The following is a 27,373-nucleotide window of genomic DNA, read 5'->3' on the forward strand; positions in this document are numbered from 1 at the left end:
ATCAAATTCAATCTTTATTTTGAATTTTCTATTGGATTCAAGTCAGGTGATTGGCTGGGCCATTCTACAGCTTGATTGTCTTTCTCTGAGCATTTGAGAGTTTCATTGGCTGTGCTTTGGGTCATTGTCCTGCTGAAATGTCCACGCTTAGTTCATCTTCATCATCCTGATAATGTAGATGTTGACTGAAGAAGCTAATATTCATTTACAATGAGGAAGGGCAGAGGGTTGCTGAAGAACTACTGGGAGATTTCAGCTGGAAGTCCACACCTCTCTTTCTTCATGTGTTCAATACTTTTTACATTTCATTTTATTATGCATAACTTAATTTGTAAACTAATTTGATTTGTTTTCTTTGCATATTTGAAATTCTCTGGTTGTTACCAACATCTGGTGAAAATTGCAAGTCAACAGCACTTTTAGAAATATGTTTTCTGAGAAAATGGTGATGTGTTGAATACTTATTTCCTCCACTGTAAGTTGGAGTAATAAACATACAGAGACAAAATAGATTTTTCAAAATATATTAGAATGTCATATATATAAATTGTCTTGATACACATTCTTTTCTTCAGTACAGTTGAGAATAAATATGTGGTTTCATAAATATTTATTTAGCTTTTGCATAAATCATTATTTACATTGAATGACGATGGAACAATAATTTTCATACATATTTTAACATTTTATTACTGCAAAAATGACTTGACATTAAACATTAAAGCAGACACTTTACTTGCATTTATTATGCTTTCAATGCTCATAAAATACAATTGTTAGATGAACCATTAAAAAAAGGGAGGTTTACTGTGGAGATTGGAACAGGATTTTTTTTCTTCTGGCTGGTTCCTGTGAAACGGGATAATTAGTGACTGCACGACTTATCTAAAATTAGCCACATAGACATGTGCTGATGGCATTGGTGGAATTGTCTGTTTTACCAGATGTCTGTGTCCTTTACAGGGTTCTGCATGTTTGTTCTGAGCCTGGTGAAGAAACACTATCGCCTACAGTTTTACATGGTGAGTTTTAATGTGGCAGTATTAGTCTGTTCTACAACTTCAACTACACAAGATATTTTCAATTTAATTGCAGTTTTTATGCCAACTAGAACACTTGAGCCATATTAGACAGAAATTTCATATTACGATAGAAGTCTCATATCCTTACAAACTATATATATATTTATTTATATATTTATATATGAGGGTTTATATAAGGGTGTAGTGCCATTTCTCAAAATTCACTCTAGGACTGCACTATGTATTGTTTTAGCATCGATATCGCAATGTGTGAATCTGCAGTAGTCACATCACAGAATTTCAAGCGATGTGACCATTGACTATAATTTTCAAGTAAATTTAAACCATTTGGAAACGAGAAATAAAAAAGTTAGGCACTTTAATAAAGCTTATTTGTGTTTATTTATAAAATTAAGACTAAACAGTGTTATTTTACATTTGTTTATTCAATTTTTTGTGAATCGATATTGGACCAAAAACCAAAAAAAAAGAATGTCTTTGCTCTACTGTTTTCATCTGTGCTTTAATTTCTTATTTTCTTTCTATATTTATTATGTACATTTTTTGCAGATGCTCGCTCCCCTACAAAATCATCCCCATCAATGTAAAATGATGAATTATTTCCAAATAGAGTCATAGCTGATATGAAATTATATTCATATCTCAATATATATTGCAGAAGAACAAAATATTACAATGTGTTTTTTCCAATATTGCGCAGCTTTAATTCACTTAATCGTTTCTTTATATTGACCACATGTAAAAGACTATTTATTTTTTTACATTTTAAAGTATATACTCAGAAATCAACTCATTCAAATGAGATCATATTTCTGACTTTATTTACAACTTCAGGGCAGAGGTTTGATAAAAAAATGTAGAAATATAAACTAAAAAAAAAGATTAGGGGACCAACTTAAAAATAAACAATATCAATAAATGAAATGTTAACAATGTACTTTCCCAATTTAAACTTTCTTACGATGCTCTTGTTTATGTTTCTGTCTGCATCCCCATAATGGCGTGTAATATTGCACTTATGAAAATTATGAAAAATCATTACGGTGCGAGTCTACTGAAGAGTTTTTTGAAGAGCCATGTTTTTAAAGCAAGATGTTTTTTAAACAGCATTGCGTTTTGAAAGCATTGAGTGTGTGTCCTACACTCTTTGCTGAGAGAAAACCCTTTGACAATTGGCGAAACACTCGAAGCTGAGCGTTTTTAAAAAAAAAAAATTATTTATTTATTTATTTATTTTTGCAGTTGAAAAAAAAGTGAAAAAAAAAGCTTTGGTGGACATGCACCCTTACTGTAAACAATATATTTTGTAACATCACAAAATAAATAGTGTAATATTAACATACAGTATGTCACACCACAAAATAATATTAAATGATTTTTTAGTTTAAAAGTAGTATAAAAATATATATATGTTGCCATATTGCACAGCCTTAAGCCAAATACAGGAAATATTCCATGCAAGTACTCAACTGTATGTAAACAGTCCTGTGAACTGCTTTCATGAATGAATCATATATGCACACACCCAGTGGTTCCGCATGCTACACTACACATCACACATGTTAGCCTTCGTAACATGTTAACTGCTGTTAATGTTGGTCAGTACAAACTCTACATCTCTTCCCTGTTATGACACTGCCTTTTGTCCCAGATTTAATGTGAATGGAACTATTCATCCAGTCTCTCTCTTTCTGCAGTTTGGCTGGACTCATGTGACCCTGCTGATCGTAGTGACTCAGTCCCACTTAATCATTCATAACCTATTCGAGGGGATGATCTGGTAAGATGATGCCTGCCGCACACCTCGGTCAGACCCCCATATGGCCTCTTTGACCCATATGTCAATTCTGCGCATTAGTTACAGCATGGTTGTTTATTCTTTTAAAAGATGATCTGTTTGTGTGCACAGGTTTATCGTGCCCATATCCTGCGTTATCTGTAATGACATCATGGCCTACATGTTTGGCTTCTTTTTCGGTCGCACCCCTCTCATCAAGGTTTGTGCTTTTAGCATTCCAGTATTACATAAAGTTAAATAATATTATTTAAAATCCATATACTATTTGCTTCTGGATTATAGTAAATAATTGTCTTCCCAGAAATCCCTTATGCTCATCAAGAATGTATTAATTTGATCAAAAATACAGTAAAATATTTTTGTATGTTGATAAAAAATGCATATTTTGCTTTAAAAAGCTGCATTTCCAGCACAATTACTCAAGTGTTTAGTGTAACATTATCATAATTAATAGAAAATTATTCTAAAATGCTGATTTGGTAATGAGGAAACACAATACTTCTTTGACTACTTTTTTATGTGTAGAAAATAAAAACAGCATTTATATTTTTGGGTTTTCGTCCATAAGAATAAAATTAATTTAATTAATTTTAATTAAACAAAAGAATGTAAATATAACAAAATATAGGTCTTCAACTTTTTGTCAGTTCGGTGAGTCTGACTTACCCCACTTTTTTGAACCGTAGAGTATTAAAGTTGTATTTAATCTCTTAAGCCATACTCATAATTTTAGCTGGTGTTTTTAATCAGCTGGTCTCATGTGGATGTATCCTATCCTAGCTGATATAATTCATCACGTTAACCAGAAATGTAATCCACTAATGTCTGACAATTGGTGTACATAAGTTTAAACAATATAAATAAAGCAGGGAAAATAAATATTAAACACGTCACCGTTTTTCTCAGAAAACATATTTCTAAAAACGCTGTTGACTTGAAAATTTCACCAGATGTTAGTAACAACCAAAGAAATCCAAACATGCAAAGAAAACAAATCTAATTAGTTTACAAATTAAGTTATGGATAATAAAATTAAATGACACAGGAAAAAAAGTATTGAACGCATGAAGAAAGGGATGTTTGGAAAGGCAGTGAAAACCCAGAGAGCAGCTGAAATCTCTCAGTAGTTTTTCAGCAACCCTTTGTCCTTTGTCATTGTAAATGAATATTAGCTGCTTCAGTCCAACATCTACATTATCAGGATGATGAAGATGAAACCAGGGTGGACATTTCAGCAAGCCAATGATCCAAAACACAGCCAAGGAAACTCTCAAATGCTTTCAGAGAAAGAAAATCAAGCAGTAGAATGGCCCAGCCAATCACCTGACTTGAATCCAATAGCAAATGCAAAGTAAAGATCAGAGTTGATAGATGAGACAAACAGAACCATCAAGATTTTTACACTTTGTTGTCTGAGCAGTGCATGTGACTTCATTCTCCATATGAGAGTTGTTTTTCAGCTGCCATCACCGATAAGCCTTTCATATAAAGTATATAAAGTTTAGTAATTTCTCCTTGTGTCATTTCATATTACACATAACTAATTTTTTTGTTTAGTTTTATTTTTATGTTTGTATTGTTTGGGTTTTTACCAAAATCAGGTTCAATTCCATGCCAACAGCTCCTTTAGAAATATCATTCACTGGAAAAAACATGACATGTTCAATATATATATTTTTTTCCCGCTGAAAGTTCTGTAAGTTTTATGATGTTCATAAAAATCTTATGTTTGGGAAATGTTTTCTTATGCAGCTTATTAATGCTTTTTTGAGTGTGGCTTAAATGTCTGAGTACTTTCTGTAATGCTGTGATCTGTTAGCAATTTTCTTAGCATTGATTTTTTTTTTTCTCTCTCTACAGTTGTCTCCTAAGAAGACATGGGAAGGGTTTATCGGTGGCTTCTTCTCCACTATTGTTTTTGGAATTCTAGTGAGTACTAATCCACTATCTGCTCTTCGCTGAATGTCATTATGTAGATTTGGAATCCTTGTTAATGTAATAACAGTTGCTTTTGTTTTACGCCCTTTAAAAGCACTGTTAGAGATCCTCTTTTTAGTTTTTGTTCTTGAAACACTAATAAAATGCCTCTAAAAAGTACAATTTCTCCCCCTCTCCAGCTGTCCTATGTGATGGCAGGTTACAGCTACTTTGTGTGTCCGGTAGAGTTCAACAACGACTCCAACAGATTCACTGTGGACTGTCAGCCATCCGAGCTATTCCAGCTTCAAGACTACAACCTGCCATCTGTACTTCAGTCCATCACGGGCTGGGTAATAAAACAAAATACACACTCGCATACACACATTCTGTTTGACACTTACTCCACATGTCTCGCACTTGTTTCTCCTTCTCCATTCTCTTTTTTTTCTGATCTTTGTGTCTGTGTTTACCAGTTGCTCAGCCATCTGTTGACTCTGTTGAATCTGTCACAGCTCTGCTTCTTGTCCAGTGTTTGTCAATGCCAACATTGCTTGGACAGCAAAATTGCATTAGCAGAATCTTTTTTTAAGTGTTGCGAGTTTTGAATGTACAAAACTAAATGGAGTCAGTGTCTTACACATTTCCATCTCTCTCCCATTGTCTTCATAGAGCACGGTGAAGCTGTACCCATTCCAGATCCACAGCATCGCCTTGTCTAGTTTTGCCTCCATCATGGGACCCTTTGGAGGCTTTTTCGCCAGTGGCTTCAAAAGGGCCTTCAAAATCAAGGTGAGTGTAGTTTATACTCTTACAGGTCATCACAGTAGTTCAGTCTTAAAGGAGTCATGAATTGAAAAACTTATCTTGATCTTTTGACATACAAAAGGTCACTGTACATGAAAAGCACAGCAATAAAAGACTCATTTAGATGCTCCTGTCCTGGGTTTAACTCTCTGCTCATTCTGTCTCTATGATTGTCTGTCTGTGCAGGACTTTGCAAACACCATTCCAGGTCATGGAGGGATCATGGACCGATTCGACTGTCAGTATCTCATGGCCACATTCGTAAATGTTTACATCGCAAGCTTTATCAGGTACGACTTATTGTAAATTTACATTGCAGTTAAGTGTGGAGAGTTGTAATATGTCATAATTGTTCATATGCTTGTTCAGTTGTTTATTTTTCATGTTTAGAATTACAAAAAAATTAATTGATATTTGGGGCGATGCAGTGGCGCAGTAGGTAGTGCTGTCGCCTCACAGCAAGAAGGTCGCTGCTTCGAGCCTCGGCTGGGTCAGTTGGCGTTTCTGTGTGGAGTTTGCATTTTCTCCCTGCGTTCGCGTGGGTTTCCTCAGGGTGCTCCAGTTTCCCCCACAGTCCAAAGACATGCGGTACAGGTGAATTGGGAAGGCTAAATTGTCCGTAGTGTATGAATGTGAGTGAGTGTGTATGGATGGTTCCCAGAGATGAGTTGCGGCTGGAAGGGCATCTGCTGCGTAAAACGTGCTGGATATGTTGGCGGTTCATTCCGCTGTGGCGACCCCGGATTAATAAAGAGACTAAGCCGAAAAGAGAATAAATGAATGAAATTAATATTTAATTTTGTAATGCTAAAGCTATGTTTTAGAAAGTCATTACTTTACATAACATTCATATTTTTTATACTTCTAAAATTATTCTAATATGTTAATTTGGAGCTCAAACATTATTATTATTAATTATTAATTATATATTATTATTGTGATAAATGTGTATTTCTTAGCATTTCTGAAGTTAAAACGTTGGTGTTGTTTTATCTAAAACAAAATACATTTCTGACATTTCTAAAATCATGGAACATTTTTTTTTTGCAAACTATAATTGCTCTACATTTTAGAAGTAAAATTTAAGTCCAGAGAAATTTTCAATTTTGAAGTCATCTCTTAATTTTTTTTCCATAGACTTTTCCATGTACTTGTATGTAAAATAAGCTTGAGTATTTACATTAGTGTTATATTCAGTTACACTATAATATTCAGAGTATTACAGATGTAAATGAGACTATGGGCTCTATTTTAACGATGTAGACGCAAAGTCTAAAGGTCATGGCGCAAAGGCACCAAGGGTGTGTCTGAATTCACTTTTGCTATTTTAAGGACCAAAAAATACAATTTGCGTCACGGCGCATGATCTAACAGGGTTGTGCTTATTCTCTTAAGGAGTTCTGGGGGTGTTTTGAGCATAACATGCATTAAACCAATCAGAGTCTCATCTCACATTCTCTTTAAGACTCAGTTGCATCACGCCATGGCACATTTGCTATTTACATGGCGGACTTTGTAAGTGGACAAACTGAACGCTTTACTAGCGAGAAAACAGTTATACACACCATCCAGGGGGCTGCTGGAGGCAGAGTCTGGGTGAGGCTGGGTCGCATCAGGTTTTCCACAAGAAATTAATTATATTATTGATTATTAATTTTTAATTTGTTTATTTTTTTCATCTCATTTTGTGTTTAAAAATCAAATTAAAGAATTTGAAAAGATTGTAATTTAACACAAAATAAGATAAAAAAAACCAAATCAATTAAAAAAATTATCAAGAAAATAAATCAATCAGTAATAAATGATAATAATAATAATAATAAAAATAATGATAATAATAATTAAATGTACTATTATTTACTGTGCCCTTGTTAAGAAAAAGAAGAAAAAGCAATACTGTGTTGTTGTCTTCATTTGTTTTGACTACTTTTAAGTCATATAGAAATATATGTAATATTCATTGTGTAAGGCAATGGCAAATACAAGGCAAGTAGCGCGATGCAAATGACCCACAAATAAAGGTGTGACTCTTATTGCCGATGGACAGGTGTCGATGTGTGACTGAAGATAACTACATTAGGAGGCACTAAGTTCCTTACTTTTCTTTTATCGCCGTACGCATCACTTTGATTTCATTTGTCAGAGAGAGAGAGAGAGAGAGAGAGAGACCTCACATTAACTCGGTTGTTATGAGTGCCATTTCATTTTACTTCCAAGCAAAAAATAGTAGTTAAATGACTCACTCTGTCTAATCTTTAAGAAGAGTCCACAGTAACTCTTCTGTCATGTTCTGTGGCTGATTTGACTCGGGTTGCTCCTGTCACACACTATTCTGATGCAGGGACAGTTCCAGCTTCCAGATCTAGCTTGGTCAGGCTCATTATCAGATTTACTCGTGGTTTTAAAGAAATGAAAATAAGCTTGATTGCCTTTTTGCAGTTTTGAAAATACAGATATTATTTATGCAGGCCATTATTTATTTTTACTGCTCACTGCGTGCGAAACAATAACCACCAACCAATGAGAGGGGTTGTAAGAATAAGAAAGTTGATTGGCTGAAAATATTGTTTACTTGCGCATGCACACACAGTTCACTCAACCTTCGCATGCTCTCTCGCTCTCTCTCACACACACACGTGCAGGTAATCACCAAGTTAATGCCGAATACATTAATATGAGTAACGGAAAGCAAAACATAAATATCGGACATTTCCCGGAACAGGATCCAGCCAAACCCGGCTCAAATTAAGCACTGGTTTATATACATTTAGCTACGTATAATGTCCCCAGGGCAGCAACTTAAAAAAACTTTTTTAATGTGGTGTGAATGAAGCGCGCTGGGACGAATGTCCTTGTCCTTTCACAAATGTGTCTCTCTGCCTGCGTCAAGGCCAGATGTCCCGCCCCCGAGAGCCATATACCCCACCGTGATTGGTAGGTTTGTTCAGCTCCGCACGCAACACTGTAAAATTCATTACATATCAAACTTTTAAATTAAGGCAGGGGCCACAAACTATCGTGGACTGTGAGTTTGAGACCCCTTATCTACAGCGATAAAGCATGAGCCTCCTTCATTCGGCCTCTTTACTTTTACTCTTTACTTTTGTGAATAAGGAAAGAGTGGAAACTCGCTCAACTGAAGACATCCATTAGCTACATATTTACTTTCATTTGTTAATCGCAAATACTTGTTTCAAAATTATTTCTAAATTCAGTTCTAATTTTTAGCAAACGAATAAATGAACAATAATAACAAGGTGTGGTCGATAAACTGAGTTATATCCAAACACACGTCCTATTCTTATGCCCCAAATGGTGATGCATACTTCTCCAAAATCCAACAGGTCTAAACAAATTAACAACTTAACAAATCTAAACTAGTTTTGATTAAAACAAATATAAGTATGCATAGAATAAATAATACTACTAATAATAATAACATTAAATAATGCAAATTGTCATAAATAAACTGAAAAAAGGAATGGAGGCATAAAGAAGGCATAGAGGTAGTGGTTTTTATGTTTATGTAGAAAATAATAATTTTTGTAACATTTTAATCCTTTAATTCTTTTTTCATATGTAAAGATATTTGTGTATACAGTAGCAGTAAATCCTGTGCGTATTAAGCAATGTGTAAGTGTTTCGGCTCGAATAGGCGCACAACTAACTTGCTCTGCGCTGGACTTTAGACCTGCTTTCAGTTGGTCAATAGCGTGGTCTATTTCAGTTCATCAAAATAGCAACATGTCAACAATGCGCCTTAACACACCAACTTTATAGACCGGCACACCCAAGAGGCCACAAAGTGATGCAAATGGATTTGCCATTTAAACAGCGTGGCGCAAAATGTGAAAATTACTGTTGTGCTGGTCTGAAAATAGCAACAAATCGCGCTAAACAGTATATGATATAGGGCCCTTTAGCATTAAAACATTGTGCTTTTACATTTCCTCTCTTTTAGAGGGCCAAACCCTTCGAAAGTCATCCAGCAGCTTCTTGCTCTGAGACCAGACCAACAGCTTCACATCTTCAACTCGCTCAAGGCTCATCTGACAGAGAAAGGCCTGCTTCCTGCCCTGGAAGAAGCAGCTTAAATTCTGGGACCACCAGGGACATCCCACCATAGACAGAGAGAGGAGAGTTAAACGGAAGCAGATCCAGGCATGTATGCAAGTGGGAGATGAGGAACAAAAGAAGGGAAACAACGGAAAACTGAACTACAAACCTTGGGTCATTCCATTTTCTGTGTGCGTGTGTGTGCACGCAAATCAGTGTTTTTGCTTGTTATTTTATTTTTTTGTGAACTTTGTTTATCTCTTACGCCACAAAAGAATATTATATATATTGAGATGCCATTGTTGTTACAGTTCTTTGTTAGTTGAGCTGTTTATTTCCACTTGTGTACAAATGTTCTGTACCTATAGATTGTCTGCATATTTTATAGTGTTTATTATGTTTTACATTGATTTTAATGCACTGCTCATCACACTGTCATTTCAAACTCAGGCTAGCCTTTATTTTTCGATGAATAGAGTATCTATACCCAGTTAAAGTTCCGTGAAGCATTGCCATTCCAATGCAGTGTCATAAATTCATGTTTTCACTTGAGGAAAATGGTTATCAAACATGTTTCTGCTCAGTAGGTGGTGATGGTTACAGTTCAGCTGTGTGAGACTGTACATATACTGCTCCTCCTGAAGGTAAAGATTCCATTCTTTTGTGTTCAGGAGGAAATTCAGGCCTTGTCAGACTACAGTTATGTAGCCCTGTCTTTGTTTTTGTAAGCCAAATGAATGGGTTTTAACTTTAGTTGTAACTGTGTTACGCATAGTTAAATAATTTGTTGTTACTCAGCACTGATAAGAGATGTGAGATGTTCACAAACATTTCACACTGAATGTTACATTTCAGAAATTATTGTTCAAGCTCTAAATCAGATTTTTATTGTTTCTAGTTTTATTGTAATTGTAGACGTAACAGTTCGAATCTTATTTAAGAACTTTCATTGTTTCTGTGTTTGTAAACTGTTACAAGTTAGTTGGTAATTATCAGGGAGGGCATTGGTTGGGTTTTGGTTTTCATGCTTATTTCGTATGACAAAAGATAATGTCTTTGGTACCATTTTCACTGCATGAGACCAAGTCTTCCTCATATTTTGTGATCCATCTGTTGAGTTCTTACCATCAGCTACTGTAAAAACTCAATCCAAAATCAGTGTCGGAACTGTTTTGTGTTTTGCTTAAGGTATTTTATTCTCTTTTAATATGTTAGACATTGACATGTGCCATAAACAATATTTCATGAAAAAAAGTGAGTGTCATCGAGCAGCTTTAAAAAGTAGTGGATAAACAGTAAAGTGTTTGAGGTTGTAATAGGCTCAGTTTAGTCTGTAAGCCACAGTCTATGTACAGTCCACTGCCATACATCAATAAAGATCCATGAGCACATCAGCTTTCAGACCTGTGTGTATTGATGAGACTGATATACTGAATTAATATAACACTATTTCTGTGCCCACAGGTCTTGAAAGAGTTATAAGTAGGCCCACACGGAATCTGCGTGTGCAGAAATCCGCAGATTTTTAACCTGTCATTGAACCTATTTATTTACTTGTGTAAAGGTGTGTAAATTTATATTTATTCAGTTTTTAAATTAAATGAATTTCAGTAATATTATTGACTAATATAAAAGGTTCATATGATTTATTTACAATACAGTAAAGTAATATTTTCTGTCTTTTAGCAGATATATTCTATGAGAGACTTTGTTTACCAAATAAGTGGATCTAAATGGATTCACATTTTGAACATTAAATAAAAGTTAAAAGGTTAAAAGGTATTATTTTTTAATTTAACATATTAAGTTTAAGTAATGATACTGCCAAAAATTATTCCACATAAATCTGCCATTTTTACAAAATTCTGTGCAAAAATAGCAAAAAAATGTCTGCAGATTCTGAATGGCCCTAGTTATAAGCAACTTATTACCTGTGATGTTAATAAACAGCTCAAGCTATATACTTGTATAGCTTGAATGAGTCTTTATTTTTCATTCTGCATGTAGCTATTACACTGTTGAAGACATATCAATCAGTGTATAATATTTGAAGCCCCTCCATTTTGTCACAATCCTCCATAAATGCATGTGCATATTTTTTTTTTCAGTAAACTGGAAAAAATACACTTGGAACTTCAAGTGTGTTTGGCGGTGCATAAAAAATGTTAAGCTAATTTTTACTATTATTATTCCTTTACTGTATTTTAGTTCAATTTATCTTCTTAGTTTTGTGTAGGATCACATGCAATATAGTAAGATTCAAAAGTAGGCTATATATTGTATATGTGTGACGTATAAAAATGATTTTATTCTTACTCTTGAGTATTTCAATTGTATTTAAGCCAGTCTGTGCTCTGTGTAAAGTGCATAGGCCTTGTGCTTAAACATTAGCTTACAATGTACGACTCGACGTTAAATGTCAATGTTCTGCAGTGTCAAAACAAGTGTTGCACACCCGTCATGTTGCTGGCCAACCGCAGGTATCAAAACTGAACTGAGAAATGAGTTCGGTACCATAAACTTTATCAAAGGGAGAAAAAATTGTCAAAGTCTTATATGAAATAGCCAGATATCGTGTTTCTGTCAGAGAGCCGTCGGTTTCTTACGTTTTGCGCTTGCTTCTAACTCATGCGCTTACTCTTTATGACCTCTAGAGGGCGATAAACTATTGGCATCTTGTTTGCTTAAAGTTTAAATGAAAAGAGACCATTATATATTGTTCAGTATATTGATGCTGTTTATGATGCTACCAGGATATTTTCTTCCTGTTTAGCACTGATGCTAAAGTTGAGGTGTTAGCAACAGTTTCTTGTGTCAGAGAGAAACTGACTGCAGTGCGGTTGTGCTTTCTCTTGGTTTTTATTTATTTTTCTTTCTAATTGGCTATTTATTCATTGGAGTTAACATAATATAGGAACATTAACCCACTCAGTGTTGTTTTTTTGAACAAACTATCAACAACAGGTCAATATGTTGTTGTTTTATGTCACTATGTGGTCTGTAAGCTATTTCTGTTGTACTTTTTTGGTTTGTACTATTTTGATAAAGCAGATAAATGTGCTTTCCCTGTCGCTTTGTGTACAGTGATTTGCTCATTTGTAAATGGTTAATAAAGAGGAAAGCTCAGTATAAATATATATACTGTATATCAAAACTTCATCTCTTCCTCTTGCTTGCTTGAACTTCCTATTAATGTCAGATGCAGTTATTTGTTAATGATGACAGAAACAGTTTTGTGTCTATTTTAGATGCCAAAATGCTTTTTATACGATCAGCAAATGGTGCATCTCTTCAAGAGAATGATGACAGATGTCATATGAAGAAAATGGCCCCATTTGGTTGAGGTACATCCTGTACTGTTGTAGTCTGAACATTCGCCTGTGTGTAAATTCATCAGCTCTTGCATTTTTTTCTGTGACTTGATGTTTGCCATTGACTTCCTCAACACTTGAAAGTTGTGGGTTTGATGGGTGACTGTTCAACTGTGCTGTTTCTGTGCATTCTGACAGACACACTGGATGTAGGAACTACAAAATAACTTGGTTTGGTCACACAAAATCTGCAGGCGAGCCGAGGGGCAAGATTCAACGTGTTTGGAAGTGTAAAAAAAAAAAGAAGAAGAATCAGATCAGCAGAGGAAGGAGGAAGTACAGAGAAGCAGAGAGGCTGACTGGAAAGAATGTACTCTTGAATACACTGTGTTTTGTGTTTGCTTGGTGTGTGTGTGTGTGTGTGTGTGTGTGTGTGTGCATGTGAGAGAATGTGTCCGAGTCTGATTGAGTGTGTGTAACCTGTTTTGTCCAATTTTGAAGAAATGTCTCTGAGACTACCTCGCAACTGGGACTTCAGCACCTTCAGAGCTGAAACTGCCAAGATTGGTGAGTGACACTATGCTTATATATACGTGTGTGTGTGTGTGGTCAAAGGTCAAAGTCTTTTCACTAAGTCCAAGTTTCAGGAATTTCATTTGGCCATGTGGCCTGTTTTTTTTTGTGTGATTCTCTCTATTTATTGACACAACAGGCCTCCTGTCACCAGGAACTAGAAGAGGTTTGAGCTTTACTGTTTTTGGTAATGTGCGGCTTCCATTTGTGTAATTGACAGGACAGTGATGGTGCAGATGTGGTTAGTGTAACTTAAAGTAACATTTTACTGTATCGGTAAATCACAGTGTATGGAAACGATAGAAAATACATCTTGAGGCTATATAATACACAAAAGCACTTCTATTTCATTCTAAACTTGTTTACTTGTGATTCTGTCGAATGCTAAACACACTTTTGGATTTTCAGTTGGGTGAAATTATTTCTAGTGCTTCCTTTCTTATTTGGCTTCATTCATCTCCATGCTGGCTGTTTTTAAAAAGTGACTTTTATGTTTGGATGGGTTTTTTCTGGTCTGGTGGAGATGCAAAAGCATTCTTGATTTCCTCTCTTTGTAATCTTCAGACAGGAAGACGCTGCGACACATTAGTTTTTTCTGACAAACACATTTATTTTCTGCTTCAAATGTCAGCATAGTATAAAAAGCTTGGTCATTATCTACTGCAGGGACTATTGCAGAGTCTTTGGTTGCTCTTCTTTCAACAGGTAAATGCAGTGGTTGAGAGGCATTGTATGATGAACTATAGGCCTATTTATGAGTGCTTAGGTATTTGAGTATTTCAATGTTTTTCTGATGGCATTACATTGCTTAAATAGAGTGATTTTTTTTCTTCTTCTTCTTAAGACTTGAACTAAAGGTGCACAATAAATGTTGTATGAAGTATCAAATCAGAAATCAGCTGTTATCAAAAAATATTCAGTATCCATCATTAAAGTTTGATGATTTTTTTTAAATCAAACGTCTAATAAGGATAACATTTTCTATTTTTTTTATTTTTCAAATCCACAGTCATAAATTATTGTTAATACTGACAGTGTTAAATATTTGTTAGCGAATTGCAAAATGAGTATACATGTTTTATGGTGATTACAATCCTGTTGATCGTGCCATTACAATTATATATATGCCTGAATTTATTTATTTATTTATTTATTTATTTTATTTTATTTTATTTTATTTATTTATTTTTTGTTGAATAAAAAAAAAATCAGTTATTAACATAATTTAATAATGTTTATAAGTTTGGGGTCAATATGTTTCTGAAAAGCGTTTATGATGCTATAACCAAGCTTAATTTATTTGATCCAAAATTCAATAAATACTGAGAAGAGTCATAATAATGAAAATATTAAATAATTTTGGAATGTATTTTTCTCCTGATATTGCAAAGCTGAGCTTTAACCCAGTCTTCAGTGTCACAAAACCATTTAGAAATCATTTCAATACGATGGTTTAAAGCTTAAGATTTTTTTTTATCAATTTAAAAAAACATTTTGCTGCTTTTTTGTGCTTTTTGTGAGAGTCTTTGTCACTATTTACACATTACATCTTTGCATAGCAAAAGTAGTAATATAAAAAATAATAATTAAAATAAAATATTACTGACCTCAAATTATGAAAATGAATATCATTTGAAAATCGATAAGCTCATTGTGTCTCCATGTATAACCAAGATTACCAAAATGTGGAGCTGATTATTGAATAGAGACATCGCTGTAAAATCTAAACAGCTGTTTACTTAATGTACAACTATTTGTTGATGTACCTGTAAAAATATCCTAATGGCTTCCATTTGTACAATGCATTTCTAGTTCTAGAAAGGAAAAATCAATTTGTACAAGTACTATTTTGTCAAGCTTGTTCTCATGCTTTGATTCAGAATCTTGGTTTTACTTCCATATTTTGCTGTATTTAATTAGAAATGTTTAGAGTTGTTGATGTGGTGGTAGTCACCCTGTTTGGTAGTGTTGGTTATGTTAAAACACGCACATGTGCTTGCTAGAAGATCAACTTTAGTGTTTATTTTACTGTAGTAAAGCTTGATCTCGTAAAGGCAATTGGTTTGCATGTTTTTGATGTATAACTATCAGATCATTGTTCATGTAAATGCAATTGTGAAAATTACAGTAAATGTTACGCAGTTGTTATATGTTACTCAGTGTAAATGTTTGTCAGTTTGGAAAAGACATGGTATACACTGTTAACAGTTTTCTTTAGAATCTACAGTAACTTGCTGGCAGCAGTTCATCAGTGACTTTAAAAATACTGTATTTACAACACCAATTATCTTGTGTTATATGTATTTACGGTGTTGTAAAATACAATAACATACTGCAGAACTGAACTACAGTAAAATACAGTTCATATTACAGTTAAATACTGTGTAATTTACAAAAATAGTTTTCGCTGTATTTAAATGAAGAAGCTGTTCTTTTACTTAGTTTTAAAAGGCAATCGTTTTGCATGCTTTTTTAAAGTAAGGGCATCTAATTAGATTGTGATTTAAGAATAAGGTTATGCTTGAATGGGAAATGTATAAAAAAGGAGGGAATGTGAAGGAACATTGTTTAGATGTAGAGCAAGGCAAATGGTTTACTTAAAGTCAAAAACATTTTTTCTTTGAAATACCGCAGACACTTATGAATTAATTCAGTGCATTATTAGCTTCCTGACTGTCACAGTCACATTGCGTTAAGTAAAGATGATTAATTTTAGACTAAAAGCAGACGGTGAAATGATTGAGCTGCTCAGTAGATTGTCATTCTGCTCTGTAATTTCACACACTTCGGCCTGACGCAGAGCAGCTTGGCCTGACGCACAGGGCTGCTTGCATCTCTGCTGTGATCTTCTTGGTAATTCATGAGGATTTTTTGAAGCCACTCTCTTCACTTCCCCACCATAAAAGCTCCCCTGATCCCAGCGTGTGTCATAGCAATGGGTGAGGTCTGAAGCGGGCCGATGTGTGTGGGCTGGTGGTCCAGGAGAGAGAACAGCACACGCTCCGTGCTCTCCATCAGGGAAGATCTTCTCAAAATAGACCAAAGAGACTGACGTTAGGTGGGGATCTTTCAGAAACGCTACTTCCTGTGGTTGATGAGCTTGTAACTTCCTGTTTATCTTAGTTCTCTCTCTTCTGCCCTTTCCTCTCGTCTCAATTGGTTATAGCGAATTTGACTACAAAAGCTGTAGAGTCACTGTCACACCATCTCTTGATGGGTACCTCGAGATGTATTCATTGTAGATGCCGTCTTACCAAAGTGATTAGCATGAAGTCAAGTGTTTCGCAGCTCCACGAAGGAACTTTCACTATGATGAATGATGATTGAGGTGTTTGAGGTATTTTACATGTACATGTAGTCATTTAGCAGACGCTTTTGTCCAAAACAACTTACAATTGAGGAGGAATTTGGCGATTTCAACAAGAATTGGCAAAACACAAGAAGTGCTAATTGTAGAAAGGAACTGTTAATGCTCAGAGAATTTAGTGCTAGAGCAAGGAGGGGGAAGGTTTTTTTTTGTTTTTGAGAGGGAGAGACTGTGTTTCTACAGGTGGTTTGTCAAGCCCACTCACCTGTGTGAAGAACACTTCAAGAATCAACAAGGGTTTATTTATTTTTTATAGTGGCGTTTTATTATGCCACTATAAAAAAGCATGTTTTCTTATATCAATCACGGGGGTCTCTAGCCCACCTTCCCTGTGCTGGAACCACGCATGAGATCTATTATCCTAGTTGTTTCTTTCACACATCAGTGAGCTAAAATGAAGGCTTCTGCAGGGAAAGGGTTCTCAAAATTCTTGAGCTTGTAAAGACACTTAATTTAATTGAATTACATTTAGCAAGGAAAGTCAAATTCTCTGGAAAATGCCAAATACGTCAATTCTGCTGGGAAACAAGCACTCTTTGTTTTGTTGGTCTTATGATGGTTTAAGCTAGTTTTTATGTGCTGGTCTGACCAGAAATATGTCACAAATATCCAACAGAACAGATTGATCCAACCTAATCTCCTGAGGAAATCTAACTATTTTACATTTTGTTAGTTTAGTGACTAATTTGTTCGAATTTATACAAGTTCAGTCATATGTAAATTTATAATTTTTAAAAGGAGGCGTGAGACCAAACCCCACCCCTAAAACCAAACCATCATTGGGGTATCAGGCTTGATGTACTAAAACCAGCAAGCCATCTTCGACTGGTTTAGTTTTAGGTTTTTGTTTTTTTAAAACCAAGTTATCTGAGCTATAGACACATACATCTACAATCAAAGTACAATTATTGCGTGTTAACCTTTCTTTTTTTAATAATCTTGAACACCCACACACACACACACACAAATGAGCAGAAACAAACGCTATAATTTGTGTATTATTATGATTATTATTATTAGCAATAATGTTATTATTTCCCCTGAAGATTAGGTTTTAGTTTTAATACATATTATAATATGCAGTGCCAATCATGTCAATTTAACCAAAACTTGTAATATTTTAGTAAGTTAAACCATTTAAATTTAAATTTAATTAACTGAAAAGTCACTGTTATGTACAGTATAAACCACTCACTGGCCACTTTATTAGGCACACATTATTAGTACCGGGTTGGGCCCATTTTGCCTTTAAAACTGCCTTAATCCTTCGTGGCATATATTCAACAAGGTACTGGAAATATTCCTCAGAGATTTTGGTCCATATTGACATAATAACATCATGCAGTTGCTGCAGATTTGTCAGCTGCACATTCATGATGTGAATCTCCCATTCTACCACATCCCAAAGGTGCTCTATTGGATTGAGTTTGGTGACTATGTAGGCCATTTGAGTACAGTGAATCCAGTCTGAGGTAATTCGCGCTTTATGACATGGTGCATTATCCTGCTGAAAGTAGCCATCAGAAAATGGGTACATTGGTCATAAAGGGATGGACATGATCAGCAACAATATAATATAATACTCAGGTAGGCTCTGGCGTTGACATGATGCTCAATTGGTATTAATGGGCCCAAACTGTGCCAAGAAAATATCCTCCACACCATTACACCACCACCAGCCTGAACCGTTGAGACAAGGCAGGATGGATCCATGCTTCCATGTTGTTGACACCACATTCTGACCCTACCATCTGAATGTTGCTGCAGAAACTGAGACTCATCAGACCAGGCAACGTTTTTCTAATGTTCTATTGTCCAATTTTGGCACCCGGTGTGGTCTTCTGCTGCTGTAGCCCATGCGCCTCAAGGTTCGGCGTGTTGTGCGTTCAGAGATGCTCTTCTGCATATCTCGGTTGTAACGAGTGGTTATTTGAGTTACTGTTGCCTTTCTATCAGCTCAAACCAGTCTGGCCGTTCTCCTCTGGCATCAACAAGGCACTTGCGCCCACAGAATCGCCACTCACTGGATATTTTTTCTTTTTCAGACCATTCTCTGTAAACACCAGAGATGGTTGTGCGTGAAAATCCTAGTAGGACAGCAGTTTCTGAAATACTCAGACCAGCCTGTCTGGCACCAACAAACATGCCACATTCAAAGTCACTTAAATCAACTTTCTTCCGCATTCTGAGGCTCGGTTTGAACTGCAGCAGATTGCCTTGACCATGTTTGGCAGCTGCCATGTGATTGGCTGATTAGAAATGTGCGTTAACGAGCAGTTGGATGGTGTACCTAATATAGTGGCCATTGACTGTATATATTTAATAACGTTTGAGCAGCATTTGAATTGCATGAACCGTGGTTTTAGTAAAACCTGATTATTATTTAAATATGTTGACTCTTAATTTTTTTTTTTTTGAAAAGTGACAGAATTTTTTTTTATATTATCTTGTATTATATTTTTGTATGTTATTCTGTGTCATTTCTATTTCTATGTTAAATAAGCTTAGTTCTTAAATATACCATAGTTGAGAACACAATTAGCTTCTTTGAGGTTTGAAAAGGTACTCTTTAAATAACAAAATGTTCCTCATTGATGTTTCAGTTCCCGAAATCAATTTAGGAAAAAGTCAAAATCCAATAGTACCCTTTGACCTATAGTGAACAATCCATTGCACATTAATATTGAAAGCTTTTTTTGCTTAAATGCATAAAATAGTTCCAGGCGGAGCTTTCATTTTTATTTGTCTATATATATATCTGCTCTAAAGCCACTGCAGGACATATCCTTCACTATATACAGTAAGTCCCCTAAAATTAGACGGTCCACTGACAGGTGATTTTTATTTTGTCTGTGTTTTTATCGTTTTCCAATCAGCTCGCTCCAAGAGTGTTATTCCAGGGGAAGGAAGCCCTGGGTGCACTCACCCGGGGTTTAAGAAATCTATGGAGAAGCCTCTGAAAACAGGCTGGCTGAAGAAGCAAAGATCCATCGTGAAGAACTGGCAGCTGCGCTTCTTTGTGCTGAGAGGAAACAGCCTCACTTACCATAAGGATGACAAAGAGAGCACTGTCCAGGTAGGATACATTATTATGTTATTATTTTAATGCATAATTTATTGTTATTTCATGTAATTTTTTTCTATCTTGGGGGTTTTAATAACATGCAATATTTAAAATAAATGTTTGTCAATTAGCTAAACTAAAAGTAGTAATATTTAAGTCAACTTTAAAATGTTTCAATTAAAATATGGTCATGTGATCAAGTTATCAATTATGTTAAATATTCACTATTTGTTTTTACATCATAGATTTACTTTCTTCAAATATTTTGATATTTTTTTTTTGTTTTTACAGGTTTGGAAAATATCTTTAACTCTAGATTTAAGTGTAGTCTCAATTAATTGCATTATTTAGAAATATTTAGAAATGTGGTCTCAGACTAGTTTTATGGTATCAAAACTAGTAACATAATAATGACCTAAAAGGAAATTTCATTTTATTTACACCCATAGATTTTTATTTATTTATTCATTTTATTTTATTATTTGATTTTATTTGATTTGATTTGATTTTATTTCATTTTTATTCTTAGGTTTAAATTGTATTTCGAATGATAAATTTTAAGTGTAGTTTCACACTTTTTAATCTCACTGTATGCCATCAAAATCAATAAAATAATGATCAAAAAATTATTTATTTTAGTTATTCGGCTAGTTATTATTATTATTATTATTATTATTATTATTATTATTATTATTATTATTATTATTATTATTATATTTAGAATATTAAATAACCCCTGAGTTTTAATCAGACATTTCTGTAACTATTGTGTTTTTGATCACAGGGAACTATACCTTTATTCTCATGCCAAGTTAATGAGCTGCCATCAAATGCAGACGATAAATTCCTGTTTGAGATTATCCCAGGTGAGTCTATTGATTTACTTCTGTCACACAAAAAGGGCTTTTCACTCTATGCTAAACCCCAAACAAAACGTGGAGAGAAACTGACACCTAAACTAAATATACTTGAACTAAACTGAGAGCACGGAGTACAAAGAACAAAAGGAGAGATCACATTACACTTATTTTAAAATCGTTGCAAAGGTTACTGCACCTTTCCTACTAATTAAAAAAATATATAATTTATGAATTATTACAGATTGCAAAGATGTTTATTTTTAATAAAAATGATTAAAACTTTAAAAAATTGTAACAAAACTCTTAATTGGGTATTTAATTTGGATAGGCATTATCATCACAAATGGCAGCATCAATTTGATAATATTCTTATTTATACTGATACAAGGTTGCCTGGTTTATGCAACAAAACTATTCCAATAATGCCAAGCCTCACAACATGACCAATTCATTGCTTCAATTTACTGTACTTCAAGGTTGACAGCAAAGCTGGCATTGTGTTTTTCATGTGACTGCCATGTCCCGTATTCCTAAAAACATAATGGACAGGCAAATGCAGAATAACTCTGGCAGATATTCTCCAAACTCTAAACTTGTTAAATTAATTTTAAAATAAAGGTATTTTAAAAATCTGAAATTAACATCAAGATTCAAATCAATTCAATTCATGTTTATTTCTATAGCGCTTTTACAATGTAGATTGTGTCAAAGCAGCTTAACATAGACGTTTTAGTAAATTGAAACAGTGTCAGTCCAGTTTTCAGAGTCAAAGTTCAGTTTAGTTCCGTTCAGTGTGGTTTAAATTTCACTGTGGAGAAACTTTTGTGGAGAAAAATCCAAACACTGAAGAGCAAATCCATCAATGTGCAGCTCCACAAATCCAAACCAAGCAAGCCAGTGGTGACAGCAGCTAGAAACAAACTTCACCTATTGACGAAGTGAAGGAAAAAAACCTAGAGAGAAACCGGGCTCAGTTGGGCACGACTATTTTTCCTCTGGCCAAACATTTTGTGCAAAGCTGCAGTCTAGGCACCGGAGGCTGGAGAACACTGGACGTCCATCGTGGAGAACTGCAGGTGTTATAAGGTCACCGGTGGGTGTTCAGGCTGTCCCATGGGATCACTGCAGAAACTCGTCTTTCACTGTGGTCTTTCAGGAATCAGTCTCATGCTCTCCGCTCCTCCATGACCACCACAGCATCTGCTCAGGATAAGGCCTGGTCCAGGATTATGGATACCTTGGCATCATTTCTTCACAGGTCTTGGATCACATCAGTGGCATTGCATAATCTCTAGGAGCCTTGGGTTGAATAGCTCCAGGTGGAAATAGAAAATAAAGAAAATAATTAGCGTAGCTGCTGTGAATAGTGTATTTAAACAAGATGCAAAAATGAAAGTTAGAAATGAAAATAGCAGTTATATGAACAGACATAAAAACAAACATGTAAAGCATATGAGAGTTTCAAACAAAATGTCTGGTGCATTAACTCAGGAGGAGTGTGTCTTACAGGTGGTTGTCAAGCCCGCTCATCTGTGTGGAGCAAATTCATGCATCATACCGTTATGTGATGCACTGAGTGTTTGCTTTACTAAAAAGATAGGTCTTTAATCTAGTTTTGAACTGCGAGAGTGTGTCTGAGCCTTGGACGTTGTCTGGAAGGCTATTCCAGAGTTTAGGAGCCATAAATGAGAAGGCTCGACCTCCTTTACTCGACTTTGCTATTCTAGGTACTACCAGAAGCCCTGACTTTTGAGATCTTAAAGAGCGGGTTAGATTGTATCGAGACAGAAGGTTGGTTTGATAAACAGGAGCTAGATTATAAAAGCATGTGCCTACAAGTCATAAAAGCATGAACTGGCTTTTCTGCATCTGAGGGTGCTTTCATATCTGTAGTTTGCTTTATTTGGTCCGGACCTAGGGCAATAAAGGATACATTGTAGCATTTTCTGGCGTCTTTGGGTCGTTTTCACACCACACTGCTGGCTTTGGTCCGAACCAGTTGAAAAGAACTAAAATGCAGTCATCTGACAAAATCCACATCACTCATTGGCCAGATGTTGTTGAACATATTTTCTAAACTGCTTTTCGATTGGTCAGAATTCACATTTGGGAAAATGCCAATAGAACTTCCGCAAGTAATCAAACACCTGTTGACAAAATGTCGCTTTTGACTATGGAGGCACGACTGCGCTGACTGCTCATAGTATACCATATAATTTGTATACATCACTTTAGACAAACTATACATTTCGAGAATGAAGTGCGGCTGCGGCTGGAAAACAATGTTTTAATGCATTTTTCCTCCACATTTCATAATGCACAGCGCATCGGCATACGGCAGCTGGATTAGTCCAAAAAGGCGCAGTACTTTTTGCGGTTGGGTCTGTTTTAGTTCGGATCATATTCTCACCACAAACGAACTGCTCCAGGGTTCGTTTGAAAGCGTACCGAGACCAACTCTTCAAAGAGGTCTCGCTACGTATTTTCGGTCCACTTTTGGTGCGCACTCGAGTACAATTGCTACATTTACACCTGCCCAAACTAACCGCACCAAGAGGGAAGACGAACTCTAGTGCGATTCAACTGAACTAAGTAAGGCAGGTGTGAAAGCACACTGAAAGGGATAGCATACTTTGTAACTCAGCGATATTTTTCAGATGAAAGAAGGTGGATTTTGTCACATTGGAGATATGATTTTTAAAAGTTAAGTTGCTGTCTAATATAACACCCAGACCTTTTACAGTAGCGCTAATACTAACTTTGTAACCCTCTAATTGCAGGTCGATACAAATTAAATATCAAGATATTTCTAATTAAACTGTAATTGATGAATTATTTTTTAGCAAGGATCCTTGGAGACTCCTAATATATTATCGTGGAAATAGAAACAGCCGCACATAGGGTCTCGTAGCACCTACCAAACATGTGCTAAACTTGTTTCATCATTCTAGCATGGTTTTTATCATTGGTAGAATATAGCTGTTACAGTAAAATATTTAAACACAACCATAATAATGTAATTGATGCAATATGTCAAATTTTAATTACAACAACAACATTAAAAACAACCTGCAGTATGGTTATTTATTAGCCCAATTCTACAGGAAAAATCATGGACTTAAATAAAATATATCTATAAATAAATAGCATAATGCTATTTTCACTTGGTCTTTAATTGATATTGGCACTTACATCTATCTCTTTTTGTATGTGCTGTAAATAGAATTAAAACATGCTATTTTTAATTTAGCATCACATTGCTACAGTATTTGGTGCAAATAGCTGCAGCCAGTCTTTTATTAGTTTATAAGCCATGGCATGGTTTCCTCTAGACTATCTGTCAAAAATGCTTTCGGTGTATGAAACTTGACAGACTTTCAGTCACTCTTGTTATCTAAAAAAAAAGTAGAACCAAGAAATTCAGTGATTCAATCCTTGCCTCTGAAATAACCTGGAGTAAGTGAGTTCAGAAAATATTCAATTTTAAACCCTAATTAATAACATATTAATCTATATTGTGGTCTTTATTTATTCTGACCTTTCATATTATGTTTTTTCTTTTTTTTAGTTTTAGTATTGTCTATTTTTTATTTTTTTATGCTTTTATTTGTGTTATTACTACTATTAATGTTCAATTTTCTGCATGTGAGGTATTTTGAACTGCATAAATTTATTTGATTTATTTATTGATTGGTGGTCTAAACACAGTTTTTAACTGTGGGTAAAGGAAACAAAGGCCTGTGCATATAGACATATAATGTAATGCTGTACAGTAATGTGTCATTTGTTTGTTTCGGTTGTCTTCATTTTAGTCGTTTCCTGATGATGCAATGGTGTGCTTTATCTACCTGCCTAATTCCCGCTGAACTAGGCGGATTGTGTGATGTTTGATTCAGGGGACGTTCTGGGGGTGGGGTTTGTGTGATGTGCTGCAAGCTACTAACCTGACTGTGACAATGAAACGCGACATGATTTCAGCCTCACTGCTTATGTTTCCGGGCTATTGGCATGGCACGGCCCGGCCCGATAAAAGCCTTGGCTCGCACTGACCCGACAGTGGAAATGCGGCTATTCATGCTTGTAATTTAGCATGTTCAGCACCTTGATCTGGAGCTTCTGTGCTGTTAACCTTGCATTGTGTTGCCAAACCTACTGTATCAGTTGACTGCCTCGTGCGCCTCGTGTGAGTCGTGTGCCTCATGTTCACATACTTTGGACAATCACATAAACATTTATTATTTGAAAATAAATATCTCTTCGAAAACCTGCCAACAGGATTAAATAGGAAACCTCATTCTTACTTTAATAGTCAGAAAAGTCAATTCAAGGAAAAAGGATTCAGTATAGCAGTATATAACTGTTTAGGAACCCACATAACAAAATTTCTCTGGCCCAGCTTTGGCCAACACTATCAGGTTTTGCTTGGCCCACATGCCGCAGTGAATTATGGTACATGATTGGACCAAGTCTGACTTCCAGACAAGGGCCAAACAAGGACCATATCTGAGTCAAGTCACAGCCAAGTTAATAACTCATAACTGGGACTGAACTGGGCCAGATATGTTGATGTGTCACGATTGCAATGAAATTGACAAACCCATGAAGCATTGCGCTTTAGGCACACTATGGGCATGCTTTTTCTCAAAACAACCTGATGGTAGAATTTTTTTCTTTACTCAAAAACAATTTAAATGTATCTTAAATATGGGTCAAGACAGGCTTATGTGCCCCACATATCTATTTTAACATCTGGGCCAAATACTACATTTTACATCTGGCCCAAGTCTAACCAGTGCCAGACGAATGCCTGCTGTGCCAGCTTTATGCCAAATCTGGGCCAGAATTCTTTGCTACCTGGGAGTAATATGAGAATGAGACACTTTAAATATGAAAATTTTCTTGGACATTGTGAATCCTGAATACAATGACCCTGGGTTAATTATTTTCAAAGCCCTTAAAGGGAAAGTTCATCCGAGTATTTTACTTCTTTCATTATTTACTCACAACCCTCCACTTGTTCCAAACCTCTTTGAGCTTCTTTCGTCAGCTCAACACAAAATAAATTTTGAACAGTGCTGGAAACCAGAAGTAATTGACTTCCACAATATTTTTGTCTTTCTATGGATGTCAATGGCTACCAGGTTCTAACATTCATCAAAATATTTATTTTTAGTTCACCAAATAAAGGTTGAAATCACTTAAGAGTGAGTAAATGTTCATTTGTGTGTGAACTGTCTGTTTCCTTATCACTATAGAGTGAGTATATCAGTGTTTGTTATTAATACAGTGTTTACATTCTCTTGGACTCCTATATTTTCAGGGTAAAGTTAATAAAAGTTGTTGTTTCTGTGATGCTGCAGGTAGCAGTACGGATCGGGAACGTGATGCTTATGTTCTCATGGCAACCAGTCAGAGTGAGATGGAGGAGTGGGTGCGCTGCATCCGCAAGGCCATAGGGTCACGCTCCAATGGAGGTATCGTTTGTTCATCACACAAAAAACGTCATACAGTTTGTATTGTTTATTATTGATTGAGCAGGTTCTAATAGTGTTTGTCAACCACGTTCCTGGTGGACCACCAGCTCTGCACATTTTCCAAGTCTCCTTAACCAAACACACCTGATTCAGATCATCAGCTCATTAGCAGAGACTGAAAGACCTGTAATTGGCGTGACAGACAAAGGAGACATCCAAAACATGCAGTGTTGGTGGTCCTCCAGGAACGTGGTTGAGAAACGCTGTTCTAAAATATTCCTGTTCTCTCTCACACTTAATATTTTATTTGGATCTAAAACACACTCCAATATGTGTTTTTATAAATAGGGGCAAAACCTTTGAAAAATCTATGCACAAAATGTATCTGCTTGTTAAGTGTGATGTTACGGGAAACAGCTTCCAGGTCCAAGCGTTCTACCAAACTTTACAGGGAGGGTCAACAGATGGTAATAATAAATGTTTACAAAGTGATATTATACTTTTGAAAATCAGATGGCCAGAAAGAGATTAAATTTTGTTATCAGTTTTGATTTTGTAAAATCAGAAAATAATAAATATTTTTGTGTGTGTTGCAGCAAGTCCAGAGACTGCTGTGTACACCATGCTTTTATAAGAGATTCACTTTAATGTGTGGTCATTAACAAAATGTTACTTAATTCAACTGAGTAGCGGCTTGGACCCAGAAACCAATTCAATACATCATGTCTTAACAAGCGGATATTAAGAGTGCATGGGATTAACTCTTTTTCACTTGTGTTTGAGTGCATAAATGTCTGAATTGTTCAAATCTGTGTAAAATCAAAATGTACAATGTTTAATTTGCTAGGGCACATTGTTATTCTTAAGATGAACAATTGATCTGAGCAAGTTAATGAACTGATTTTTTTTTTTTTAAGTGATGGAAGAACATCAACACACTGAAATAAAAATCTCAGCAACTTGCGGTTCACATGGATTTATGCTATAATACATTATATACAATATACTGTAATACACTATACTGTAATATGATTCAATGAAAATCCCTCATCTATCAAATCAGTGAGCAAATTCACTGTAACTAATGCTTAATTATATTGGCT

At 35.3% G+C, this 27,373-nt stretch overlaps 2 protein-coding genes across 2 annotated transcripts in view; both read left to right on the plus strand.

Moving 5' to 3' along the window:
• Positions 1-11,015, plus strand: part of cds2 (CDP-diacylglycerol synthase (phosphatidate cytidylyltransferase) 2) — a 31,270-nt gene extending 20,255 nt beyond the window's left edge. The window contains exons 6-13 of the mRNA XM_056457589.1: positions 964-1,022; positions 2,741-2,823; positions 2,953-3,040; positions 4,702-4,770; positions 4,959-5,111; positions 5,431-5,550; positions 5,752-5,855; positions 9,527-11,015. Of these exons, the coding sequence (XP_056313564.1) occupies positions 964-1,022; positions 2,741-2,823; positions 2,953-3,040; positions 4,702-4,770; positions 4,959-5,111; positions 5,431-5,550; positions 5,752-5,855; positions 9,527-9,659 (809 nt within the window). The 3' untranslated portion in view covers positions 9,660-11,015. The remainder of the gene's footprint in view (positions 1-963; positions 1,023-2,740; positions 2,824-2,952; positions 3,041-4,701; positions 4,771-4,958; positions 5,112-5,430; positions 5,551-5,751; positions 5,856-9,526) is intronic.
• A 2,080-nt stretch (positions 11,016-13,095) lies between these two features.
• arhgap25 (Rho GTPase activating protein 25) overlaps positions 13,096-27,373 on the plus strand; it is a 33,336-nt gene continuing 19,058 nt past the window's right edge. Inside the window, exons 1-4 of the mRNA XM_056457590.1 lie at positions 13,096-13,499; positions 19,749-19,948; positions 20,721-20,802; positions 26,157-26,270. Of these exons, the coding sequence (XP_056313565.1) occupies positions 13,436-13,499; positions 19,749-19,948; positions 20,721-20,802; positions 26,157-26,270 (460 nt within the window). The 5' untranslated portion in view covers positions 13,096-13,435. The remainder of the gene's footprint in view (positions 13,500-19,748; positions 19,949-20,720; positions 20,803-26,156; positions 26,271-27,373) is intronic.

Source organism: Danio aesculapii, chromosome 5 (assembly GCF_903798145.1).
Source record: "Danio aesculapii chromosome 5, fDanAes4.1, whole genome shotgun sequence".
Taxonomy (NCBI): Eukaryota; Metazoa; Chordata; class Actinopteri; order Cypriniformes; family Danionidae; genus Danio; species Danio aesculapii.